General features: G+C 50.5%; 1 protein-coding gene across 15 annotated transcripts in view; it reads left to right on the top strand.

The window, feature by feature from the left end:
- Nucleotides 1-23,241, top strand: part of DYSF (dysferlin) — a 205,166-nt gene that overhangs the window by 25,771 nt on the left and 156,154 nt on the right. For all 15 annotated transcript variants that reach the window (XM_028116262.2, XM_028116258.2, XM_028116260.2 and 12 more), the window contains exons 4-5: nucleotides 12,610-12,715; nucleotides 22,575-22,689. In XM_028116262.2, the coding sequence (XP_027972063.1) occupies nucleotides 12,610-12,715; nucleotides 22,575-22,689 (221 nt within the window). The remainder of the gene's footprint in view (nucleotides 1-12,609; nucleotides 12,716-22,574; nucleotides 22,690-23,241) is intronic.

Genomic DNA, 23,241 nt, shown 5'->3' with positions numbered 1-23,241 from the left:
AAAGGGAAGAACACCTACTTTCTGCTTTCACATTGTCACTGTGGTCAGGAAGCCGAGAAGGAAAATGACAGGTGTGACAGTGACTGGTGTCGTCTGACCTCAGGATTTCAGTGAGGACCTACAGGGTCATCACGAAGCCCTCCGTCCTTTCTGGGGCTCCTGGGCCTGTGTGCTGTGAGCTCACAAAGGGTCCTCCTTGGGCTTCTTCCAACTGAGGTGGACCAGAGCCTCCACTGCCGTTAGTTCTTGGTCTAGCTCTGTCTTGCCTCCTCTCCCTCCACCTAACCTCCTCGCTCTGCCTCCATCTGTTTCTCCAGGTCCCCAGAGCTCCCTCGTTCCTCACCGCTCCTCCCTCAGCACCTCTGTCTCATAAGTCTGGCACTTTGCTTCTCCTCCCTCCTCCCTCCCTTCTTTGTCCCCTCCAGCTCTTCTCTACCCCCACTCTCCTCTCTGTCCCCAAGGCCTCTGTGGCATTTGACTCTGCTGGTGTTTCCCCTGATGACCATTGGCAGTTTGGAGCGGCCTCAGTGTACCATACTGGTCTGCTGGCCCTGAGTGGGAGCTTGGGGAGCCCTCCATGCCAGAGGAGGGGAACAGGGGCTGGGGACTGCCTCCTGGCCGCTTAGCACCCACCCACCCTAAGCCCGAGGGACCCCAGAGCCAACTGCCGGGCTGGGCCAACTTTGTGTGGACAAAACCAGGTTTGAAATGCACGGAATAAGGAAACTCCACTCCTATGGGTGGGAGACACTGTGGAAAGCCCGGCGGGAGGTCCTGGACTCCTGTCTCAGGCCGCACGGAACAACTCCCTGTTTACTCTGGGCTGCTCAGAGCAAGGCTGCAGGGGTGCTGATGCTGACCCCTTACCAGCTGTTTCGACCACTGGGACATTCCACCGAGAGGTTCCTCATCCAGGCCACACGACAGCATCACCTGCAGCTTTTACCAATCCCAGTGACTGGCGGGTGTCCTGACAAACTCCTGGTTATTAGGGATTTCTACTGGGCAGCCCAGGGTGAGAGCCACTCATCTCGGTCCAGACCTGGGCCTCCAGATAGAACTTTCTGAGATGACGGAAATGTTGTGTGTTGGCTGGTATAACTGAGGAGCTGAATCTTAAATTTTATTTAATTTTAATCAATTTAAATTTAAATAGCTAACGTGCCTAGTGGCTACTGTGTTGGAAAGCATAGCTCTAGATTTTACAACGGTGTTCCAACCCTGGCTGCATATTAGAATGACGTGGGAGCTGTTTTCTCTCTCTCTCTTTTTTTAAGATTTTATTTATTTATTTGAGAGAGAGGAAGAGAGCACGAGTGGGGTGTAGGGGCAGAGGGAGAGAAAGAAGACTCTCCACTGAGCAGGAAGCCCGACGCAGGGCTCAATCCCAGGACCCTGAGATCACGACCTGAGCTGAAGTCAGACGCTTAACTGACTGAGACACCCAGGCGCCTCCCACTTTTATTTAAAGATTTATTTATTTATTTTAGAGAGAGAGAGAGAGAGAGAGAAAGAGAGAGAGAGAGTGAGCGGGGAGGGCCAGAGGGAAAGGGAGCGAATCCTCAAGCGGACTCCCCGATGAGCAGGGAGCCCGATGAAGGCTCCCTTCCAGGACCCTGAGATCATGACCTGAACTGAAACCAAGAGCCTGAACCACCCAGGTGCCCCCTGATGTGGGAGCTTTAAAAGAGATCAGTGTCTGGGTTGCACAGCAAATTGATTAAACAAGAAACTCTGGAGTGGGGTGCAGACATCACTGGGGGTGGCCAGTGTGCACCCAAGGTCGAACACACCCACTGCAAGGAAGTGCTCTCAATTTTTTTCATGGATTAGCTAGGAGATAAATATAAACTGTCACTCTTGTAATAGTGCACATGTGTGATTCCTCGTGGACATGACCACCACGAAATAATCATGGCTAAAACCTCACATGGTAGAATCATGAAGGAAATGAAAAAGGGAATGAGGAATCTTGTTGGTAATTGTAAACACTGACCTAGGGAAAATTGGACTTAATAGAAATAATTCCATAAGAGAAAACTCAAAATTGAAAGGAGCTATATTTGCTAGAGCTGATAGGAACCAAAACCAGGGAGAAAAAAAAAAATCTTTGAGCCAAATCTGTGTTGGGAAATTTAAACAGAAAATAGTTGTTACCAATGACAGTAATTTCTGTCAAATACAAATGAAGACTGAAGAAAAAAGAAATAGTTAATTGCACTGTATAGAAAGTATGTCAACAAATTAAATGTGGTTAATTTAATTTGTTCCAGAGAATGCCTTTTCCATGGGAATTAATTAATGTAGGTGTATTTTTTATTTAAATATTTGGTAAACATACACATGGAAGCAAAAATCTCCATCGAGTCAGAAAATCTACCTGTCCAAAAAACACCAGGGTCAAAATGTTCCTCCCTGGCTCCAGGCCAGGCCTGGGGTAGGGTGGCCAGATTCAACAAAGAAACATTCGGGACACCCAGTTAAGTTTGTCCCAAATATTGCATGGGACATGCTCATAATAAAAAATTATTCGTTGTTTATCTGAAATGTAAACCTAATAGGGGATTCTGTATTTGATCTCTCTAAGGGTGACCGTGCACCCCATCTCCCTTTAATTTATTTATTATTTTTATTTATTTTAAAGATTTTATTTATTTGTCAGAGACAGAGAGAGCGCACAAGCAGGGGGAGAGGCAGAGGGAGAGGGAGAAGGAGGCTCCCTGCTGAGCAAGGAGCCCGATGTGGGACTCGATCCCAGGACCCTGGGGTCATGACCCGAGCTGAAGGCAGATGCTTAACCGACTGAGCCACCCAGGCGTCCCCCCATCTCCCTTTAAACAAGAAGTATAGAAGGACCCCGAACTTTACACCAGGAATTGGTCAGGAGGCATGTTGCCTTAAAAAAGCCTGTTCACAGTAGTTCATGTTTGTGGTGGTGATTTCTTTGGAATACTTGGAACCTCTTAGTGACCTGGTGACTCTCTAAGGTGCAGCATTAAGGAGTCCCTCAACCTCACCCAGAGTCCTGCCTGCCCTTGCTTTCCTGTGATGCGGGTCATTCATCATGGTACCTACAACTGGCTGGGGGCCCAGGAGGCAGTTTGGGAAACTCTCTGAATGCCTGCTCCTTCTTCTTCCTCTTTTTTTTTTTTAAGTTTTATTTACTTATTTATTTTAAAGAGGGAGAGCCCATGCTAGTTGAGGGAGGGGTTGAGGGAGAGAATCTCAAGCAGATGGATGGCGGGGGGGCTCGATCCCACAACCCCGAAATCATGATCCAAGATCACAACCCGAGCCGAACGCTCATTCCACTGAGCCATCCAGGCGTCTCCTCCTTCCTCTTGCAGCTGTCACACAGGGCTTGACAACCTGCCCCCGTGGAATGAGTGTGGACTTCGGGGGGCACCGGGGCCTAGTCTCAGCGAAGCTCCCTGAGCCTCTGTTTCTTCCTCCTCGGGGGAGCGTTGCATCAGTTGCACAAGGGCATCTCAGGGAACTGCCATGGAGAGGCTGCTCCGTGAATGGCAGTTCCTTTTGGTACATTCTCTTTCCAGATCTCTCTTGGGCTGCTCTCCTGCGGCTCCACTTGCTTCGTTTCCCACTGACTCAGCCTTTTCCCAGCACAGCCCTCTCTCAGCCAGCGATGGTTTGAAAAGGGACTAATTCATACTGAAGTGTTGATGGCAGCCGATGGCTTAATATTTTGCCCTTCTAGGAGCCTGGGGGACCATGCTGTCGATGCCAGACTCTGTTTAGACCACCAAGGGAATGTGAATGGTGAGCGGCAGACACCATGATAGGCTTTGAGGAGATATTTTGGGGATGGTGGTCTTCCTTTCCTGACTTCAGTGAGGATCGCTTGTAGGGCTGCCTCTGAGCTGGGAGTAGGCATTGGTGCCCTCAGGGTGGGGGTGGGGGTATCCTGGTGCCTCCTGGGACAACAGGCTTAATGTATTGAGGAATGTGGGGCTTTCTCAGAAGGAGCTGAGCCAGAGTCTTCGTCCTTAACAAGGGGAGCCCTGCGCAGGAATGCACAGGCCCAGGCAGAGGTGCCTAGGGGAGGGGCCTGGCCGGATGGTGTTGGGGGTATGTTGGTGTGGTCCAGGGGTTCCATCCCGGCGGGAGCGGGTGGCCTCAGTTCTCCAGCTGTCTACAGAGCCGAGAGGGCAGGGATGGTGGCACGGGAATGAGGGTCAAAGGCTGCTTTCAGGGATCCCCCCTCTCAGAAGTGAGCCTCATCCTGATGCTGCAACCTGGATTTCTCTGAACCCGTTTCCCCATCTGGATAATGGCCATAACAGAACCTACGTTGCATGGTTGTCATGAAGCTTGTGTGAGATAATGTGTGGGTGTCAGACGCCTACTCAGTGCTTGGCACATTGAAGGTGTTTAGTACGTAGGGACTGTTGGATCCATAGAGACACACATACACAAATCACACCAACTGTGAGCATAGCACCACACGCCCCATGTGGGCACATGACCGTACTGGAATGTGCAACAACAAGCCGCACACCTATGTGCACACACATTCTTTTATTTAAAAAACTAAAAAAAAAAAAACAAAAACAAACCATAAGAATATACAAGTTATAAGTGTTTTTTTAACAAGGAAAAGTAACCTCCATTCTTAAAAAGTTATAAAGGAGGAAGTGCAGGTTTTCCCACCCTTTCCTCATCTGCTGCTTCCTTTCCTTTCCCTCCAGTGTGTCCATTGTTGACAATTTGGTGCGTATCTTTCTCAAGTTTTCCTCAGTCTGTGCATGCAAGCATCTGCTTACAAAATGTGTATGCGTGCACTTAAGCAAAACTGGAATCGTGCTGTACATAGTCTATACCATCATGGACCCTTTCTGAGGTTAGTGTGGATTGATCAGCCCCCCTATTAATTAATTAATTAATTAATGGTTTAATTTTTTTTTTTATTTGCGAGAGAGAGAGAGGACACAAGCAGGGGGAGAGGCAGAGGGAGAAGCATACTCCCCGCTGAGCAGGGAACCTGATGAGGGATTCGATCCCTGGACCCCGAAATCATGACCTGAGCCAAACATAGACACTTAACTGAGGCACCCAGGCGCCTGGATCAACCCCATTTTAAATGGTTGTGCGGTATTTCACAGGGTGGGTGCCCCATAATTTATCCCAACTTGCCCCTACTGACTGGGATTCAATTTCTATCTAATTTCTTTTTGGCCCCTTCAGCGAATATCTTTTTTTTTTTTTTAAAGATTTTACTTATTTATTTGACAGAGAGACACAGCGAGAGCAGGAACACAAGCAGGGGGAGAGGGAGAGGGAGAAGCAGGTCTCCAGCTGAGCAGGGAGCCTGATGTGGGACTCGATCCCAGGACCCTGGGATCATGACCTAAGCCGAAGGCAGACGCTTAACGACTGAGCCACCCAGGCGCCCTCAGCGAATATCTTTATCCAAATGTTTTCATGTCCTTATACTATTTTTTTTCTTTAAAATAGGTCCATAGAAGTGTGATTATTAGATCAAAGGATATGAGCATATAACATTTTCATAGATTCTGCCAAATTACTTTTCAGAAACGTGTCCTAATATTTGTCCACCAACAGTGTAAAAAGGTGCCTGTCAATTTTTTATTTTTCTTAGTGTCATGGTGGGGGGAGAAGAGTATCTTATAAACCATGTTTTCTTTTTTCAAAAGATTTTATTTTTATTTATTTGAGACAGTGAGTGAGAGAGAGCCTGAGTGGAGGGAGGGGCAGAGGGAGAGGGAGAAGCAGGTTCCCCTCTGAGCAGGGAGCCCGATGCGGGGCTCGATCCCAGGACCCTGGGATCATTGCCTGAGCCGAAGGCAGACGCTTAACGACTGAGCCACCCAGGTTGCCCCTTTAAGATTTTATTTTTAAGTAATCTCTCCACCCAACGTGGGGCTCAGACTTACAACCCGGAGATCAGGAATGCGTGCTCTACTGACCGGGCCAGTCAGGTGCCCCTCAACTGTGTTTTCTTGACTACTTGTGAAGTTGGGCATCTTTTTGTGTGTTTTATTGCGCATTTGTATTTCTTCTTTTGTCAATTGCCTATCCCTATATTTTGAGTTGCTTGTTTTTTTCTTACTAATTCATAGCAGTTTGTATGTTTGGTTCTTTTTTTTTTTTAAGATTTTATTTATTTATTTGACAGAGAGAGGCACAGCGAGAGAGGGAACACAAGCAGGGGGAGTGGGGGAGGGAGAAGCAGGCTTCCCGCCGAGCAGGGAGCCCGATGTGGGGCTTGATCCCAGGACCCTGGGACCGTGACCTGAGCCGAAGGCAGACGCTTAACGACTGAGCCACCCAGGCGCCCCAGTTTGTGTGTTTGGGATCCTATCAGGAATATGAACTCTCAGTCTGTTTTATGTGTGAAGGATATTTTCTCTCTGCTGACAAATGTTATTCCCACATAGGAATAGACACTCACCCAGCTGTGTGTGTGTGCACTTAGACATTTAAAAAGACAGAGTGGGAGCACCTGGGTGGCTCAGTCGTTAAGCGTCTGCCTTTGGCTCAGGTCATGATCCCAGGGTCCTGGGATCGAGACCCGCATTGGGCTCCCTGCCCCGCGGGAAGCCTGCTTCTCCTTCTTCCACTCCCCCTGCTCGTGTTCCCTCTCTTGCTGTCTCTTTCTCTGTCAAAAAATAAATAAAATCTTTAAAAAGGCAGAGTGATTGTTTGCTGTTGCTAGAAGTTGGGGCAAGTAGGCCTAAGTTCAGCTTCTGGGTTTCAGTAGGCCAGTTTGCAGGCCCCCCCCCCCCTTTCTGGAATATTTGGGAGGCAGGAATATTTACAGTTCACCATCTCATTGTTCTCAGCATGCGCGGAAGTGTTGACCGTACCCTGATTTTCCAAGGATTTTTCTATTTTGTCCTGAATTCTCTCCAGGACACCCCTGGGTTTCAGAATAGTTTTTCTTTTGTCTTTCTCTGGATTGAAGTGGAAAACTGTTTAGTTACCCTTGGGCAGCCCCTGGGGAATCAGATACGGGCCCGGGAAGGCTGCCAGAGGCCAGGCGGGCTCAGGGGGTGGGAATGTCCGGCTGTCCCTCATTTCCTGCCCCTCACTGCCAGGCACACATGGCTGAGGGCTTGGGGGTGCCACAGCTCATGGCTGTCTCCTCCCAGGGATCTTAAATCTTCCCTGAGTGCACACAAGTGTGTGTGTGTGTGTGTGTGTGTGTGTGTGTGTGTGTGTCCTGCCAGCCAGGGGCTCGCTGACTTTCCCATCATGCCTGATTCATTGACTCGAGTGAGGGGAAGGTACTGCTGAGTCAGTGATGAATGGGTTTGCGTTGTCATATACGTATTTTTAGTTGACATGTCCTTGTCTTAGTTTAGAAGGTAAAGAAGGAGAAACTGACGCATGGAAATACTTCTGGAGCTTTTTAAAGAAATAATTTCGAACTTACAGAAAAGTTGCCAAAATAGAACAAAGAACATTCCTTACACTCTTTACTCACAATCACTGATTAACATTCTACCACATTTGCTTTATATTAGTTCCTCTCCTCTCCCTCCTTCCCCTTTTCTTCCTTCTTTCCCCCTCTCTCCTATTTGAGGGTAAGTTATAGTTGTCATGGCCTTTTATCCCTAAATACTTATTTAGGAAAAATCCCTAAATATTTCCTAAGAATAGGGATAGTCTTTTGCATAATCACAGTGTCATTATCAACTTCAGTAAACTTAACACGGCTGCCAGACTTCCACCTAATTCACCATTCGTATTCTGTCCTATCAAGTTGACCAAATAGTATCTTTTTTAAAAGATTTTATTTATTTATTTAGAGAGCAAGTGAGCACTCTTTTTTTTTTTTTAAGATTTTATTTATTTTTTTGAAAGAGACAGAGAGAGAGGAGAGAGCACAAGCAGGGGGAGTAGCAGGCAGAGGGAGAGGGAGAAACAGACTCCCCACTGAGGGACACGGGGCTCGATCCCAGGACCCTGGGATCATGACCTGAGCCGAAGGCAGACATTTACCCGACTGAGCCACCAGGGCGAGGGCGCCTGTGTATACACTCTTGTACTCTGTTTTATCACTGCACAGCGTATCTTGAAGCTTTTCCATATATAAGTCTAGGGTGTACTCCCCATTATTTGCATAGTTGTGCACTATTCCATCATATGGCTGTTCTGTCCGTTATTCACGCACCTTCTAGGGTGGACATTTGGGTTTGCCTCCTGTATTTTGTTCTTATAAACAATATTGTAAAAAAGTCCCAATGTTTTGAAATAAAATTGTTTAGATTTCTTTGTGCTTCATTAAAATAAACTTCCTTGGCCACTTTCATTTATAGCCTCCCACTTATGGCTCAGATTTGGAGGCCGCTACCCCAGAGCATTTCTCCCATCTCTGAAAGGACAGTAGCCCTACTGGGTGATGAGTCTGGGAGCCAGATCTTTATCCCTGGAGGAAAAATGTGTGCCTTGTCAATGTGTGAACTGGACCTCTCTTCCCTCCTCCACACCAACTCCTGACCTCCCTCTCAGTCTGTGGGATGGCAGCTGGGATTTCAGCTTCAACATTTCCCCTGCGCCCACGTTCCAGTGGTCCAGAACACAACGCTGCCGATAGGGGTGGCTGGTCTGGGAAGGCTGGGGAAGCAGTGACATTTTCCTACTGTAGGCTGCAGGGGGTGGGGCCAAGGCCCACGTGGGGGGGGGCGGTTCCTTCTCGCCTGCCAGGCTCTGCAAACACTCAGAGCCAGCGCTGACCCGGCCTGTGCAGGACCCCCAGGCCCCTCCTTTGACCCTTACTGAATCCTGCCTGCCACAAGTGGCCACTGGTTGGTGCCACCCACTGCCACTGAGCGTGGGGCATCGCTGGTTCGTGTAGGCCCCTGGGCCCTAGGGTCTGTGCCTTCCTCTTGATCTCTGGATGCGGTGGGTCTCCCTGAATGTCTGGGCCCTCCCCCTCCGAGGCTGCCTGAATAACGCCACCTCTCCTCCATCCACCCTGAAAGAATGAATGAAGAGTGGCCATGGGGTTTCCTGTAATCAAGCGTCAGGCCCATCCCACCTCCCCAGAGAGCCGGGCCAACCCAGTCTAGCCTCCCAGAGCAATTCTGTGGGCCCACTCTGGGGCTGCCTGCTCCTTAGGCTTCGGGACAGCCAGCCTGCTGTGCGGCCTCCAGCCTCTCCCCTAGGGGCGTGGGGGCTTGTGACGGCCACCCAGCTCCTCCAAAGGACTGGTCCCAAGGCCTGTGGCAGGGGTGGGAGGTAGGGGCATTTCAAGGTCCCGCAAGGCAAGACGTTAAGGGAGGAAATAACAAGCGGTCCCTCCTGGCCCAGGTCTCCCAGCCTCCGGAGGTGCCTGGGCTGACAGGGGTGGGGCCGACCTTCCCGCTGCATTTCCTCCCATTGTTCCCGCCCCACTTCCGGGAATTCTCCGGGGGCGAAGGGCCCGCGGCCCTGGGCCAGAAAGCGGGGCCGCAGAGGGCAGCGTCCCTGCTCCCGAGCTGGAGCGCCAGCAGTATGACTGCACCACCCCCCCCCCGTCTCAGCTCCTACTGCCCGCTCTGCCTTCCGCTCCCCCGGGGAATAGGAGTCCCCGAGTTCGAGGGCAGGAGGGCAGGCTCTGTCGTCCGCCTGCTGGAGCCAGTCCCTCTGCTTTGCCGCCCCACTTTTCCCCTTAAGGACGGGGGACTCCGATTGTCAATGTCGCACGGATTCACGGGTCTTTTACACCGACGGTCTTGTCTTTTTGGCGATGCCTGGGTCCTGATGTAACCCCAACTCACTAACATGAGTTTGCTCCTCGGTGAGTCACAGATAGAAACTACCCCAGCTGGAGCTGTTACACGAAGGAAACTTTATTTGCCGCAAGTAAGATCGCGGGGAATAACTTCCAAAGCCGTGACTCCCCTAGCAAGGGGTGAATGGGTTCCTTTTATTTAAAATATTTAGGTAGGGGAGGCTTGTCATCTATGTGGAGAGGGGCATGAGGTCGGTCGTGCGCCTTAAGGAAACATGCCTAACATTGTATGTTAGGTAGATGAGGCTTGTGTTCCGACTTGGGCGGGGATTTAATATTAGCGTGAGGTAAAGGTAACTGTCCGTCACTCCATGGGTCCCTCCGTGGTCCGTCTGCGCAGGTGTCAATGGGAGTGAAGCTCGAACTGCACCGCGGGGTCTGGATGGTCTGGGCTGCCAGAGCTCTTCACCAGGGCAGTCATTAGGGTTTGAGGGGCAGTTTTGGTTTCCCTCTGGAGATGCTATGCTAGTGGGGTCTTTTTCCTGAGTGAAGAGATAAGCTGGAAAGAAGAGCTAATGGGAAAACATGGAACAAAGGTCGGTGGGTACAAGCAGCTGAGCAGTAAAGGTCAGGTCTTGGGAGCTACCTGGTGACACTGAGGACACTTCAGTCAACACACTGGTGGCAGGTGCCTTCCCCACGCTGGCCCTGGGACGGAGATCCTCCAGGAGCCCCTGCTTAGTAAGCTGTGCTACAAGCCTGCTCCATGCCGCAAAGGAATATAGCACACACCAGTCCAAATTCTAGAAGATGTGGAATTTTCTAGCATCATGAGGCATGAATGTGAGTGAAAGTCTCTCGCTTTAGCCCTTTCTTTAAAGAAATGTTAGAAAAATGTTACGAAATTCAGCACACACCAGGCTACTGCCTCGCTAGCAAGGGAACCTGTAAGGTGACCAAGAGTCCACCGGTTCCAAGAAGAATGGAGCTCAAGTGATTTTACTGAGTGGCTATTAATAATTAATTAATAATTAATAAGCAGCTATTAATTGGTTGTTTTTATCGTGGTAAAATATACATAACAAAACTTACCATTTCAACTATTCTAAATGTACAGCTCAGTGGCATTAAGCACATTCACACTGTTGTGCAACCATCACCACCGTCCATCCCCAGAACTTTTTCATCTTCCCAAACTGAAACTCTGTACCTACTAAATAATAACTCCCCATTTCCCCTACCCCCAGACCCTGGTAACCTCTGTTTTACTTTCTTCATGAACTTGCTTATTTTAGGAACCTCATATACATGGAATCATACAGTATTCGTCCTTTTGTGTCTGTCTTATTTCACTCAGCATCATGTCTCCAAGGTTCATCCATGTTGTAGCATGTGTCAGAACTTCATTCTTTTTTAAGGCTAAGTAATATTTCATTGTATGCATGTTTTTATTTAATTTATTTTAATTAATTTTTATTTTAATTTTTTATTGCATTTTATTTATCCATTCATTTGTTTATTATCCATTCATCTGTTGATAGACACTTGTGTTGCTTTTATTTTTTGGTGATTGTGAATAATGCTGTTATGAACGGGGGTGTACAAATATCTCTTCAAGTCTCTGGTTTCAATTCTTTTTTTTTTTTTTTTAAGGTTGTATTTATTTATTTGACAGAGAGAGACACAGCGAGAGAGGGAACACAAGCAGGGGGAGTGGGAGAGGGAGAAGCAGGCTTCCCGCAGAGCAGGGAGCCCCATGAGGGGCTCAATCCCAGGGCCCTGGGATCATGACCTGAGCTGAAGGCAGACGCTTAATGACTGAGCCACCCAGGTGCCCCAGTTCTTTTGAGTATATACCCAGAAGTGGAACTGCTAGATTATATGGTTTGATCCATTTTTGCATTCCCTTTTTTCCATGCCCGTCAACAGAGCACAAGGATTCCAATTTCTCCACATCCTTAACCAACTTTTTTGTTTTCTGTTTTTTGGCTAGTAGCCATCCTCACGAATGTGAGGTGATCTCTCATTGTGAGCAGCCAGTGTTAAAATCAGCTATTTAGGGGCACATCTGGGTGGCTCAGTTGGTTAACTGTTCGACTCTTGGTTTCGGCTCAGGTAGTGATCATGAGATCATGCTCCACATCGGATGCAATTTGCCCATTTCTTAGCAGGGACCACAAACTTTTTCCTTGGCACTCTTTGGAAGGGTCCCTTAACTGGTCATCACTCAGTGACCTACTCTTCCCTAAGAGCCCGTTCGTTTATGGGGCCCCACTCCTCACTCGGAGATTCTGCCTTATGTGTATGTGCTGTGATAGTCCCTGACCTCTCTTGGGAGTGGGGCATGTCTGCCCTTCCCCAGTTTGCTTTTTTCCCTGTCCCTGAAGACAAGAAAGACTGTTTTTTATTTATGACCATTGCTGGCCGAGCCTTGGGAACCCAGGATAGACGGCCTGTGTCGACGTGGGTCAGATGGGTTACTGCAGCTGCAGAGCAAGCAGATGTGGTGGTGGGGTCCCCCTGCAGGGGTCCCCCTGCTTTCAGGAGACCAGTGGATTGCTGAGGTCTGATGGGCAAGGCAGGCCTTCTATGGGAGTATCCAGGCGGATGGGGGTGGTGGGGCTGGGCCTCTGGGGAGAGGCAGAAATCTGACCTTGGGAGAAGGGAAGGTGTCTCTCATCCTTGTGCAGGGAGGGGGGAGCCTGGCCCTCCAGGGATGATGCATGGGGTGACTGGGGGCAGGGGGCTAGGGAGCCTTGAGAGGTTCTAAGGGACTGTGGTGTTCGAGGCGGATCAGTTTTGTCTGCAGGGTGTTTGTATGGTAAGTTGGTGGTGGTGGGGGGGTGGTATGTTGGAAGAAGAGCCAGGCACATTAGGCTAGTTCTCTACATTCTACTTTTCTCTCCACTTAGGTTCTTGGGGGAAGCCCAAGTCCCACTCCGGGAGGTTCTTGCCACCCCCAGTCTGTCTGCCAGCTTCAATGCCCCCCTGCTGGACACCAAGAAGCAGCCCACGGGGGTAAGTGCCCACTGGGCCTTTGCATCAGGCTAGTGTCTGGTCTGAGGCCTTGCCTTTCTGATGCCAGTGGCGTGTCATAGTCCATCTGCCAGCGACCAGGCCTGGCCCCCCGTGGCCAGAGCTCAGGGTGCCAGGGAGAGGGATTGGCATGAAAGGGACGGGAAGGGGACAGGAGGGAGCCCTGGCCCTTCTTGTGGGGCTCAAGTCAGCCTTGCCTCTCACACCAGCTTGGCCTGCCGCTGGGTCCCCTCCTGCCCTGGAGGGAGGCATGGTCACCTCCAGGGATTGGTTCTTTTTTTTTTTTTTTTTTTAAGATTTTATTTATTTATTTGACAGAGAGAGACAGCGAGAGAGGGAACACAAGCAGGGGGAGTGGGAGAGGCAGAAGCAGGCTTCCCGCAGAGCAGGGAGCCCGATGCGGGGCTCGATCCCAGGACCCCGGGATCATGACCTGAGCCGAAGGCAGACGCTTAACGACTGAGCCACCCAGGCGCCCCCAGGGATTGGTTCTTTACTGGAAACCTGATGACTCCCCAAGCTTCCTGGGCAGCTTTGGTGATGGCTCCCCCAATCTCCTCGGTAGCCCTCCCTTACCTCCCCGCCCCATCTCCAGATCTGGAATATCTGAGTCATCTGGGTGGCAGATCACAAGGGAAGGGAGACAGACATCCCCCTCCCCTGCCCACCAGAACATGTCAGACCCTCTTCCTTTCCTCCATTGTCCTTCCTGCCCCTCCCCCAGCCTTTCCAGTGCTCTTCCAGTCCTCGCAGACAATTCCCAGCCCTCATCTCTGGCTTCCCGTTATTTTTAGGGAGCTAAATATACCCTGCAGGGTTCTTTCTTCCTGGTCAGTAGAACTCCTGATGTTCCCTCTGGGTCAGCTCCACCTCCCAGGAGGCACTGGGGGACTATCCATTTGGAAATACTTCCTCCTGGTGGGGCCCTGGGGATTCTGGGCTGGGGTCTCTTTGAGTGGGGCTACCTTGTGTGTGTGTATGTGTGTGTGAGGGTGTACAACCTTGGCTGGCTTGATGAGTCAGGAAGTGGCAAATCTGGCAGAACTCTGAAAGGAACCATGACTGGGTACTGAGAGCTGGAGAAAGAGAGTGACTGACTGAAGTCACACAGTGAATCCATGTCCAAATGGGGACAAGTCGGAGGGTGGCACATCTCCTAAACTCTCAGTGGTGGGAGTGACTTGGACTCCTGGTCCACTGCCTTTCTCATGCTGGAATTTCCTCCTGAGGCATCTTAGGCTAGTGGTGGCTGGATGCTTCCCTGATGGAGAGAGGTTACTTCCCAGGAGAATCCATCCCTTTCTCAGACGGTGCTCACTGGCAGAACATTCTGGTTTAGTGTGGTGATCACTTGTGAGTTTGTAAGTTCTTCAGGGGCTTCCCAGGTGAAATCTGGAACCAGTGCCCTGACATGGAAGGCAGGGAGAGACCCAAGAAAGAGGCAAGCCACTCCAGACTGGGAGGTGGCAGGGTTAGTAAGCTAGGGGACTTACTTATGAGGCATGTCTGGGGTGGCAGCAAGATGAGTAGATCTCTGCACCCATCTACCACATCTTAAAAGTTTATATAGAGCGCTTAACTGGGTTCAGTCACGTATACCATCCAGATAGTCTCAACACCATGTCACTAGCTCAAGACTCTGCCTGGAGCAACCTCTGGGAGCAAGGAGGCCAAGCAGAACTTACATTCCTTGGAGAGTGGAGGGGATGAAGAGCCTCTGATTGCCTGGGTTTATCATGGGTCAGCTGGTGGGCGGGTCCTCTCCGTGACCTCCAGCATCCCTGAGCCTGTCTCCATCACCTTCTGAACCCCCCTTGTCCTCCCCCTCAGTTCTCCAGCCTACTCATGCAATCTAAGGGTTCTAGCACCAATTTCCAATTTTGCCCCCCACACCACCAAGCAATTCTCTGACCCCAGCTGGGCATCCTATAACTCAACTCAATTCTGACACTGCCTATCCAGGGACAGCTCTGGGTTAAGGGCTCAGTCCTACAAGACCAAATATAGTTTGGTCACCTGAATGACCAAATATGTGTTTCTTATAGATCATTAAATCACAGCCCCCTCCCCTTCCTCTTCCCCTTCCGATGCCAGTCCCAAGTCCAGGTTCTCCTGTGCTTCTGACCAACCGGCTCTAGATCGGATGTTCCTGTGACCCCCTCCTTGGGTTTGATTAACTTGCTAGAGTGGCTCACAGGACTCAGAAAAACATTCTACTTACCAGATTACTGGTTATTATCCAACGCGGAAGCTCTCCAATCCCTGTCCTTTGGGGATTTATGGAGGCTTCATTGGCAATTGAACTCCATCTCCAGCCCGGATCTCCTCCCTGGAGGTGGTGGGGGCTGAAAGTTCTACAACCCTTTAACCTCAAGGTTGGCTCCACTAGCAACCAGATGCCATCCTTAGGTGATTTCCGAAGTCACCTCATTAGCACAACAAAAGACACCTTGATAGCTCTTACCACTTAGGAGATACTTTGTCAGGGATCTGAGAAACACTTACTAACATTTACCAGTTTATTAAAAAGATATAATAAAGCATATGAATCAACAGCCAGAGGAAGAGATACATAGGGCAAGGTCCTGAACAAAGGAACTTCTGTCCTTGTGGAGCTTGGGGCCCTGTTCAGTGGCACATGGAAGCATTCTAGTTCCCTCAGCATGGAAACTCTCTGAAAAAAGAGACCCAAAAACATGAGTTTTTAATGGAGACTTCATTATAGTCATGATTGACTAAGTCATTGGCCATTGGCTGATGCAACCTCCAGCCCCTCTCTCTTCCCCAGAGGTTGGGAGGGATGGGATTGAAAGTTCCAACCCTCTAATCACATGGTTGGTCCTCCTGGCAACCAGCTCCTACCCTTCCGTGGGGTCCAAGAGTCACCTTCGTTAATAACAAGACACCCATTTTACCTTTATGGCACTGAAGTGTTTTCAGGAACTGTGGAAGAAGACCCAATATTTCTGAGAAATATAGTTTGGTCACCTGAATGACCAAATATGTGTTTCTTATAAATCATTAAATCACAGCCCCCAGTGCCTTCGACCAGGGTTTCTAGCTTCTGGCTTAGCTGCACAAACATCTCTCCACTCTTTTTTTTAATTTAATTTATTTTTTTTATTATGTTATGTTAATCACCATACATTACGTCATTAGTTTTTGATGTAGTGTTCCATGATTCATTGTTTACATATAACACCCAGTGCCCCATGCAGTACGTGCCCTCTTTAATACCCATCACCAGGCTAACCCATCCCCCACCCCCCCTCCCCTCTAGAACCCTCAGTTTGTTTCTCAGTGTCCATAGTCTCTCTTGGTTCGTCTCCGCCTCTGATTCCCCCCCTTCGTTCTTCCCCTCCTGCTATCTTCTTCTTCTTCTTCTTTTTTTTTTTAACATATAATGTATTATTTGTTTTAGAGGTACAGATCTGTGATTCAAGAGTCTTGCACAATTCACAGTGCTCACCAAAGCACATACCCTCCCCAATGTCTATCACCCAGCCACCCCATCCCTCCCACCCCACCCCCACTCCAGCAACCCTCAGTTTGTTTCCTGAGATTAAGAATTCCTCATACCAGTGCATCTCTCCACTCTTGCCCTCTGGGCATCCATGACTGGTGTTTCTTGCAAGTTCTCCTGCACTTGGGCCCCTCCAAGCTCAGATGCCTGTCCAGCCCCTGAGACACAGCTTTTCACACCTGGTCCCTGTCCACGTGGTTGAGCCAGGTTGGTGACCATCCCTGAATGCCTCACCTTTCCTCCTCTGGCTCCTTGTTCCCACACTCTGTGCTTCATGCTCACCAGCTGGGAACCTGCTACCTTCTCCTTTCTGGGCTAGGACCCCTGCCTGTCTGCAGAGATTGCCAATCCTTCACAGACCATGTCTCCAAGAAGGGGGTATAAAAGCCAGAAGGGATGGATGGGAGAGGAGGGCTAAGCCCTGCTTGGGTGAGCCCCCAGCTGAGCACAGCCTGCGGGAGGTGAGGCTGGGATACAGCTCCGGCCTGTGGAGAGTGTCTGGGTCCATCTTCTAGTGCCTGTGATAGCACCGAGTCACAGAGCAGCCCCAGGTCCCAAGGCCCCCTGAGCCCTCTGAGCTGGGGCTTCCCACCTGGGACCTGGGGCTGATTGCTCTGGAGTGGGGGGCACAGAGAACTGAGGTTGTACCAGAAGGAACAGAGTGCTTGTCTGAAGTGCAGGATCCTCACTGGCTGTTCACTGAGGCCGACTTCCGGGCTGGGCCCTATGGGCAGAGCATGCCAGGCGTACCCAACTGAGTTTAGCTCAGACTGTCAAAGAAGACAGGGCCTGTGGGATCCTTGGAAAACCCTGGAAGGACTGAGAGGAGGAAGAAGGCTGGGGGAGGCCATGCTGTACGAGTCCTGCTGTAGGCTGGCCTGTGGACTCCATTGGCCTGGCCCTGAGTATTCTCACCCACGTCCCTTTAGAGCTCTGTACCACGAGAAGATGCCAAATCCATCCTCAGATTCTAGACTGAAGGGGACAGTGCTGTCCCTGTCCCCGGGGGAGCCTCCAGGCCTGTGGGGGTGCTGGACACCCATGGAGGAGAGAAGCCACATACTCCCAAATGTATCTGGAGAGCAGCTGGTTCGTGACGGTGTGGACAGCAAGCAAACTGTCCGTACGACCTCAGTCCTAACAGCCAGAGGCAGATCAGAAGTGAGACCTGCCGGGTCACAAGAAAACATGAGCCCCCGTGGTGTGGTGGGTTGGGGAGCTAGCAGGGCACTGTGTGTTGGGAGCAGGGACTGGTGGAGGGCAGACCCAGAGCTCTGGTGAATCCCTGAGTTTCTCTCAAGCGGTTTGCAGGTGCGGCCAACCACCCCTGCCTCAACTCAGGGCCACATCTCACCCTCCTCCAGCTTCTTGGTGTTGTCGGGGGGCAGGGTAATGAAGAAGACTCAGATTCATGTGGGGCTTCCCTGTCCACTCATGCCGTGTCTGTCGGGGGAGTGGGGAGTGGGCTGGTCGGGGGTTTGGTCATGCTAGGCTCAGTGTTGGAGAGCTGTGGCCGAGGAAGCAGGTAGTAAGCGATGGGGCTGAGCATGGTGGGGTGGGTGAAGGACCCCAGAGCTTGGCCCCATGACCTGTAGGAGGATCTGATGAGGTTGTCCTCTGTCTCTCTCTTTGGTTTCTTAGGCCCTTCTAGCCTGGGGGCCAGAGAGGACCCTCCAGAGTTCTGTGCTATTGTTGACTGTGGGCCCCAAGATGGCAGACACGGGTGACAGGCTCCCTGCTCCAGGGCAGCGTGTCCTGGTGGACACATGACTGACTGATAATGGTCATGGGACAGGATGACTGCATGGCGGTGCCAGGGCTGGAGACTTGAGGAATGGGGCTCTCAGGTGGCGCACCTTGATGTGGTTGGCCTCAGAGGGACTCTAGGCCAAGGTCATGTGGTTTGGGAGAACATGGAGCTCACAGATGTCCCATAGGAAGAAAATCTCAGCTTTGGTTATGTCTGGAGAAGGGGACAGGCACTGAGGTATGACATCATGGTGAAGGTGGCAGATCCTGACCCTGGGTGGGGTCAGGACCATAGACACGCCCCCCCTAGAGATCCCCGGGAGAGCTAAAGGCCTCTAGTATTAATCACCTGTGGTCCCGAAGCAGTGGTCCCCAGAGCCTGTTCTAGGCCCCGGGCTTTAGATCTTCTGAAGCTACCAGGGATGTCCCTGTGGCTCCTTGATGGGTAAATAAAAGATGGAGCTGGCTCTGTGCCGGAAGTCTCATTCAAGTGCCTGGACCCACCAGGATGTCGCCATTTCCTCAGGAGGTTGGTGTGGGGCTCTCAGTATGGGGGTAGCTGATACTCAGGAAACCCTGGGAAGGGCTGCCTGGGTGGTCTTCAGATTCTGGGGTGGTAGCTCCTTCCTGCTTCTCCTGCAGGGCTGCTCCTGAGCTCCCAAGCTAAGGTGCTGGCCCCCAGGCCATGGAGGGGAGCGGTCATTCTCCTGTGGGTCCACGTCTGCACTGAGTGCAGAGATGGTGTGCAAAGTCCCTGAGGCTGTGGAGGGGCTGGGTGGGCAGGGCACGCTGCGAGAAATAAGAAGGGGTGTTCTCCAAGGGGATCTGGTCCTAGGGCCAGGGGACCTCAGGCACCAAGGGTTAGAAGAACGGGGAGGGGTGAAAGGCAGCCAAGCTGTGTCCCCTCCAAGGTTTGGCTGCTCTCTCCTCACCTCAGTGGGGTCCACTCAGACCCCTGGATTTAACACTGCCACCCCTCCTGCTCCCTTTGCTCTGGTCGACTTTTCTTTCTTTAAATTTTTTTATTGTTATGTTAATCACCATACATTACATCATTAGTTTTTGATGTAGCGACTTTTCTTTCTAACGTAACGTACTTTAGTAAGTTAAGTTATCTATTTCATTTTTTATTTATTGTCTGTCCCCTCTGCCAGGATGTCAGCTCCATGGGGACGGGAGGTTTCACTTTGTTCATGGAAGTATCCCACGATCTTGAAGTGCTTGGCCCTTGGCAGGTGCTCCATATATATTTGTACAGGGAATGAATAAGCAAATTAATGAGTGAATGGGTCCGGCCAGATATGTCAGGTGGGGCGCTGTCCGACTTTTCAGATGCCTGCCCAGCTCAGGCTGAGCCAAGCAATCAGCCCACAGAGGGCTGGCCTTATGGGCAGCTAGGCCCTGCACTTGGTTTAATTCTTTGCTGTTGCCATCTTTTTAAAATGCCATACATTTTTAACAAGGGACCATATTTTCATTTTGCACTTTGCCTCACGCTACTTCTGGAGAGTGGGAATCAGCATGAATGGGGCAGGGGCTTTATTTGTCTCTCTGAGTGAGATTCCTATGATTATAGCAGAAGCAGTTTTCTCAGATTTTTAACCTCTTATTTTAAAATAATAAAGTTTTAGAGAGAAATTGCAAGAATAGTACAAAGTACTGTTTAGAACAAAATACTTTGTATTTTGAGACTAAGTCACCAACCTCCTGGCCCATCACCCTGAATTTAGTGTGTGTTTTCTCCGATTAAGGACCTTTTCCTATGGAGCCTACAACCTTCAGAAACTGAGGGAATGAGTGTTGATACAGTGCTACCATCCAGACCACAGACCCCCCCCATTCGAGTTCATCAGTTTTTTCAGCAGTGTCCTTTGTAGCAAAAAGATCCAATTCAGGATTATATGTTGTGTTAGTTGTTTGTCTTCAGTCTCCTTCCGTCTGGGAGAATTCCTCAGTCTTTCTTTGACTTTTACAACCTTGGGACCTTGACGCTTTGGGGAATGCAGGCCAGTTCTCCCGTAGAATGTCTCCCAGTTTGGGTCAGTCTGAGGCTTCCTTGTGCTTAGATTTAGGCTGAGCATCTTTGGCAGGAAGACGGCACAGTGAACATGTGCTGCTGTCATTGTATCCAGATGACTGCGTTCTTAACCCTGAGCATTTGATGAATGTCGCCTTTGCTGGCTTTCTCCACGGATCACCAATTCATCCCCTTTTCTAATAGGTAGGAACCTTGTGACTCTAAATACTCTGTTCCTCATCCAACTTTTACCCAGCAGTTTTCACATCCACTGTTGTTTCCTTGGTTGGATTAATTCTTGTTTTGATGGTTGTCAAGTGGTGATGTCCTAAGCCAATTATTTTTTTCTGCCTTCATCAGTTGGTATTTCACTGTAAGGAGAAGCTTTCTTCTGTTCTATTTATTTATGTGTAGATTAATGTATTCCTATTTTATTCAGTGGTTTAATCTGCTACTATATTTATTTTCATATTTAAATTGTCCCAGATTTGGCCAGTGGGAGTCCGTGAAAATAGGTTTCTGTGTCCTTTGGACATGTTTCTATCATTCTTTGGGTATTGCCTTGCTTTCTGGCACAAAAGGGTCCAGGGTCATCTTCTTTCGCTGGACTAGCCCTAGAATTAGTTATTTTTCCAAAGAGCCCAACTTGCCTTTTGATGAAGTGGGGGAAAGCCCCAGGACGGTTGTTAAAAGTACAGATGCCCAGGTCCACCCCAGACCTGCTGTCTGGAATCTCCAGGAGTTCAGGGTGGTGATGAGCGTGTCTGGGCATCGCGGTGGGGCCCCAGAAGCTGTTCTTTCCTCTTTGGGCTGCAGGAGCTTAGGGTGCAGGGCTCGCGGCCTGCTCAAGTGGCGACACCTGCTGGTGATTCTCAAACCTGCATGGCAGGCAGCGAGGGCAGAGCCTTGGTTCCAGGACAGAAAGGGTCTCATTGCCTACCTGGCCTTTCCCTGGGTCTCTTGGGACGCTGAGCTGGCGCTGGCTTCCTTCCTTGGCGCTCTGAGCCCCACCCTTCCACGGGTCCTGCCCTCCCTTAGCCTGGCTGCCCCTGCCCAGGCCCCAGTCTGGGGGTTCAAGCCCCAGACCTGGAGCCATCCAGTACCTATGGCCCTTTCTGTCTCAGGACCAGGATTCGCCCCAGGAGTTTTTGGAATCCTTAATATTACTCAGTAGAGGTGTCTAGTGAATTATGCTGAGCTGCTCAGGGGATATTATGCATTCTTAACAATTATGTTTATACAGGATTTGTCAAAGCCTGGGAAATGCTTACTGTCTAACATAAGGAAAAAAGAAAAGCATTTTATATACAATAGGGCTGTTCAGTATTTGTTTAAAAAGATTGGAGAGAATTAGATCAAAATGTGAATAAAGGTGGACTTAAGGCAGTTTGTTTTCTCTTGCATTTTCTTTTCTTTTTTCTCTTTCTTTTTTAAGATTTATTTATTTGAGAGAGAGAGGGAGAGTGGGAGCGTGAATGGGAGGAGGGAAGAGGGAGAGAATCTCAAGCAGACTCCCCGCTGAGTGTTGACCCCCCCCCTTGCCCCCCAGTGCGGGGCTTGATCTCAAGACCCATGAGATCATGACCTGAGCTGAAACCAGGAGTTGGATGCTTGACCAACCAACTGTGCCACCCAGGTGCCCCACATTATTTTTTTTTCTTTAAGGTTTCTGTACTCTCTAAACTTTCTTCCATAGAGCATTTATTATTTTGATCCACAAAAAGGCTGCCCCAGGAGGCCTGCTGGACCTATGGTACCAGGGAAGGCTGGGCCAGGCCCCCACTGGCCTAGGGAGCTGTAAGGCTGGAGAGCCTGCTGAGGCTGTTTCTTTGAACAGTGCAGGTCTTGTTTCAGGGGAGACACAGTGTGTCCGTGGGGTGAAAACACAGGGCAGGCTTTCCTGGCCCATGAGAATGGGGTGACTAGTCCCTCTCCCCTCAGCTGGTCAAAGCTGGAATAGCTAAGGTCGAGTTGAGGGACAGGGGTGCTTCTTGGAGGGAAGAGGGCTCAGAAAGGTGAGCAGCACCCTGAGACTCTCAGAGCCAGCTGGGGCCTGAGCAGAGCGAGGCTGAGCCACCTGTGGAGAAACAGGGGAGGGCCCTCAGTTAAGCAGAGTGGCCAAGGGGGCTTTTTCCTGAAGATGGGCCTAGGCTGAGAATTGAAAAATCCTGCAGGAGAGGTTGACTTGCTGATTCATTTATAGAAGCTTATGACGTGCTCTGTCAGCTCATTTCATCCCCATTTGACCCTACAAGGAAGGTACGATTGTTGGTAGTACCCTCATTTTACAGATGAGGGAAGTGAGGTTCTAGATCTTGACCAAGACCGCACAGCTTCTGAGTGGTAGAAGCTGACTCTGGATTCTGTGCTTGGGACCACTTGACCATGCCAATGGGCCCCTGAGGTGGCTTTGCCCCAGCCTCCTGCAAACCTGACCCCCATCAGAGCCATTATCCTTGGCGAAGGGGTAAAAGGAACAGGAAGGATGCTGGCTGGTGGTGGTCCGAGGCCAATGCACTAACCTGCTGCTCTCCTACCCCCATCTCTTCCAGGCCTCACTGGTCCTGCAGGTGTCCTACACGCCACTCCCTGGAGCCGCGCCCCTGTTCCCACCCTCTGCGTCTCTGGAACCCTCCCCGACTCTGCCTGACGTGGATATGGTAGCTGGTGAGGAGCCCACCCTGGCAGGGCCCCTGGGAAGAAGCCTCGCAGCAGTGCTGGAGCCTGGGGGTGGGAGGCCAGAGTGAGGCTTCAGCCAGCCTCTGCGGCCTTCCCCAAGTTGGGGGCAGCCCAGGTCCAGAGAAGAGAGGACACCAGCAGGTGGGGAGTTCTGAGAGCTGCCTTCTGCCACGCAGAGAAAGTGCCACTAGGATTAGTGTGAGGAAGCCCTCTTGGGGAGGGGCTGTGCCTGGGCAGCTCTCAGCTGGGTGGGAGCATGGGAGGGCATGCCTGTGCTAGGATGGGGTCTGCCCCAGATGGTACCCGGGGCCACACCCGCTCCCCAGAGGGGAATGCTTCCCTGCTCTGGCACTTCATAGGCCTTTGGCAATGGCGTCGTAATGACAGAGCTGGGGTTTCCTTGAAAGAGCCCTGGGCTGATGTCAGGGGACATGAGTTCCTTTCTTGACTTTGGCACCAAGTAGCTGTGTGACTTTGGGCTGGCCACTCTCCCTCTCTGGGCCTATGGTTTATCATTTATGAAACGAGCAGACTGAGTTG

The sequence above is a fragment of the Eumetopias jubatus genome, unplaced genomic scaffold, assembly GCF_037043125.1.
Source record: "Eumetopias jubatus isolate StellerSeaLion01/CBP00866 unplaced genomic scaffold, mEumJub1_p1.0 scaffold_9, whole genome shotgun sequence".
In the NCBI taxonomy this organism is placed as follows: Eukaryota; Metazoa; Chordata; class Mammalia; order Carnivora; family Otariidae; genus Eumetopias; species Eumetopias jubatus.
Note: the sequence above shows the minus strand (reverse complement) of the source record. Positions and strands in the feature narration are given on the sequence as shown.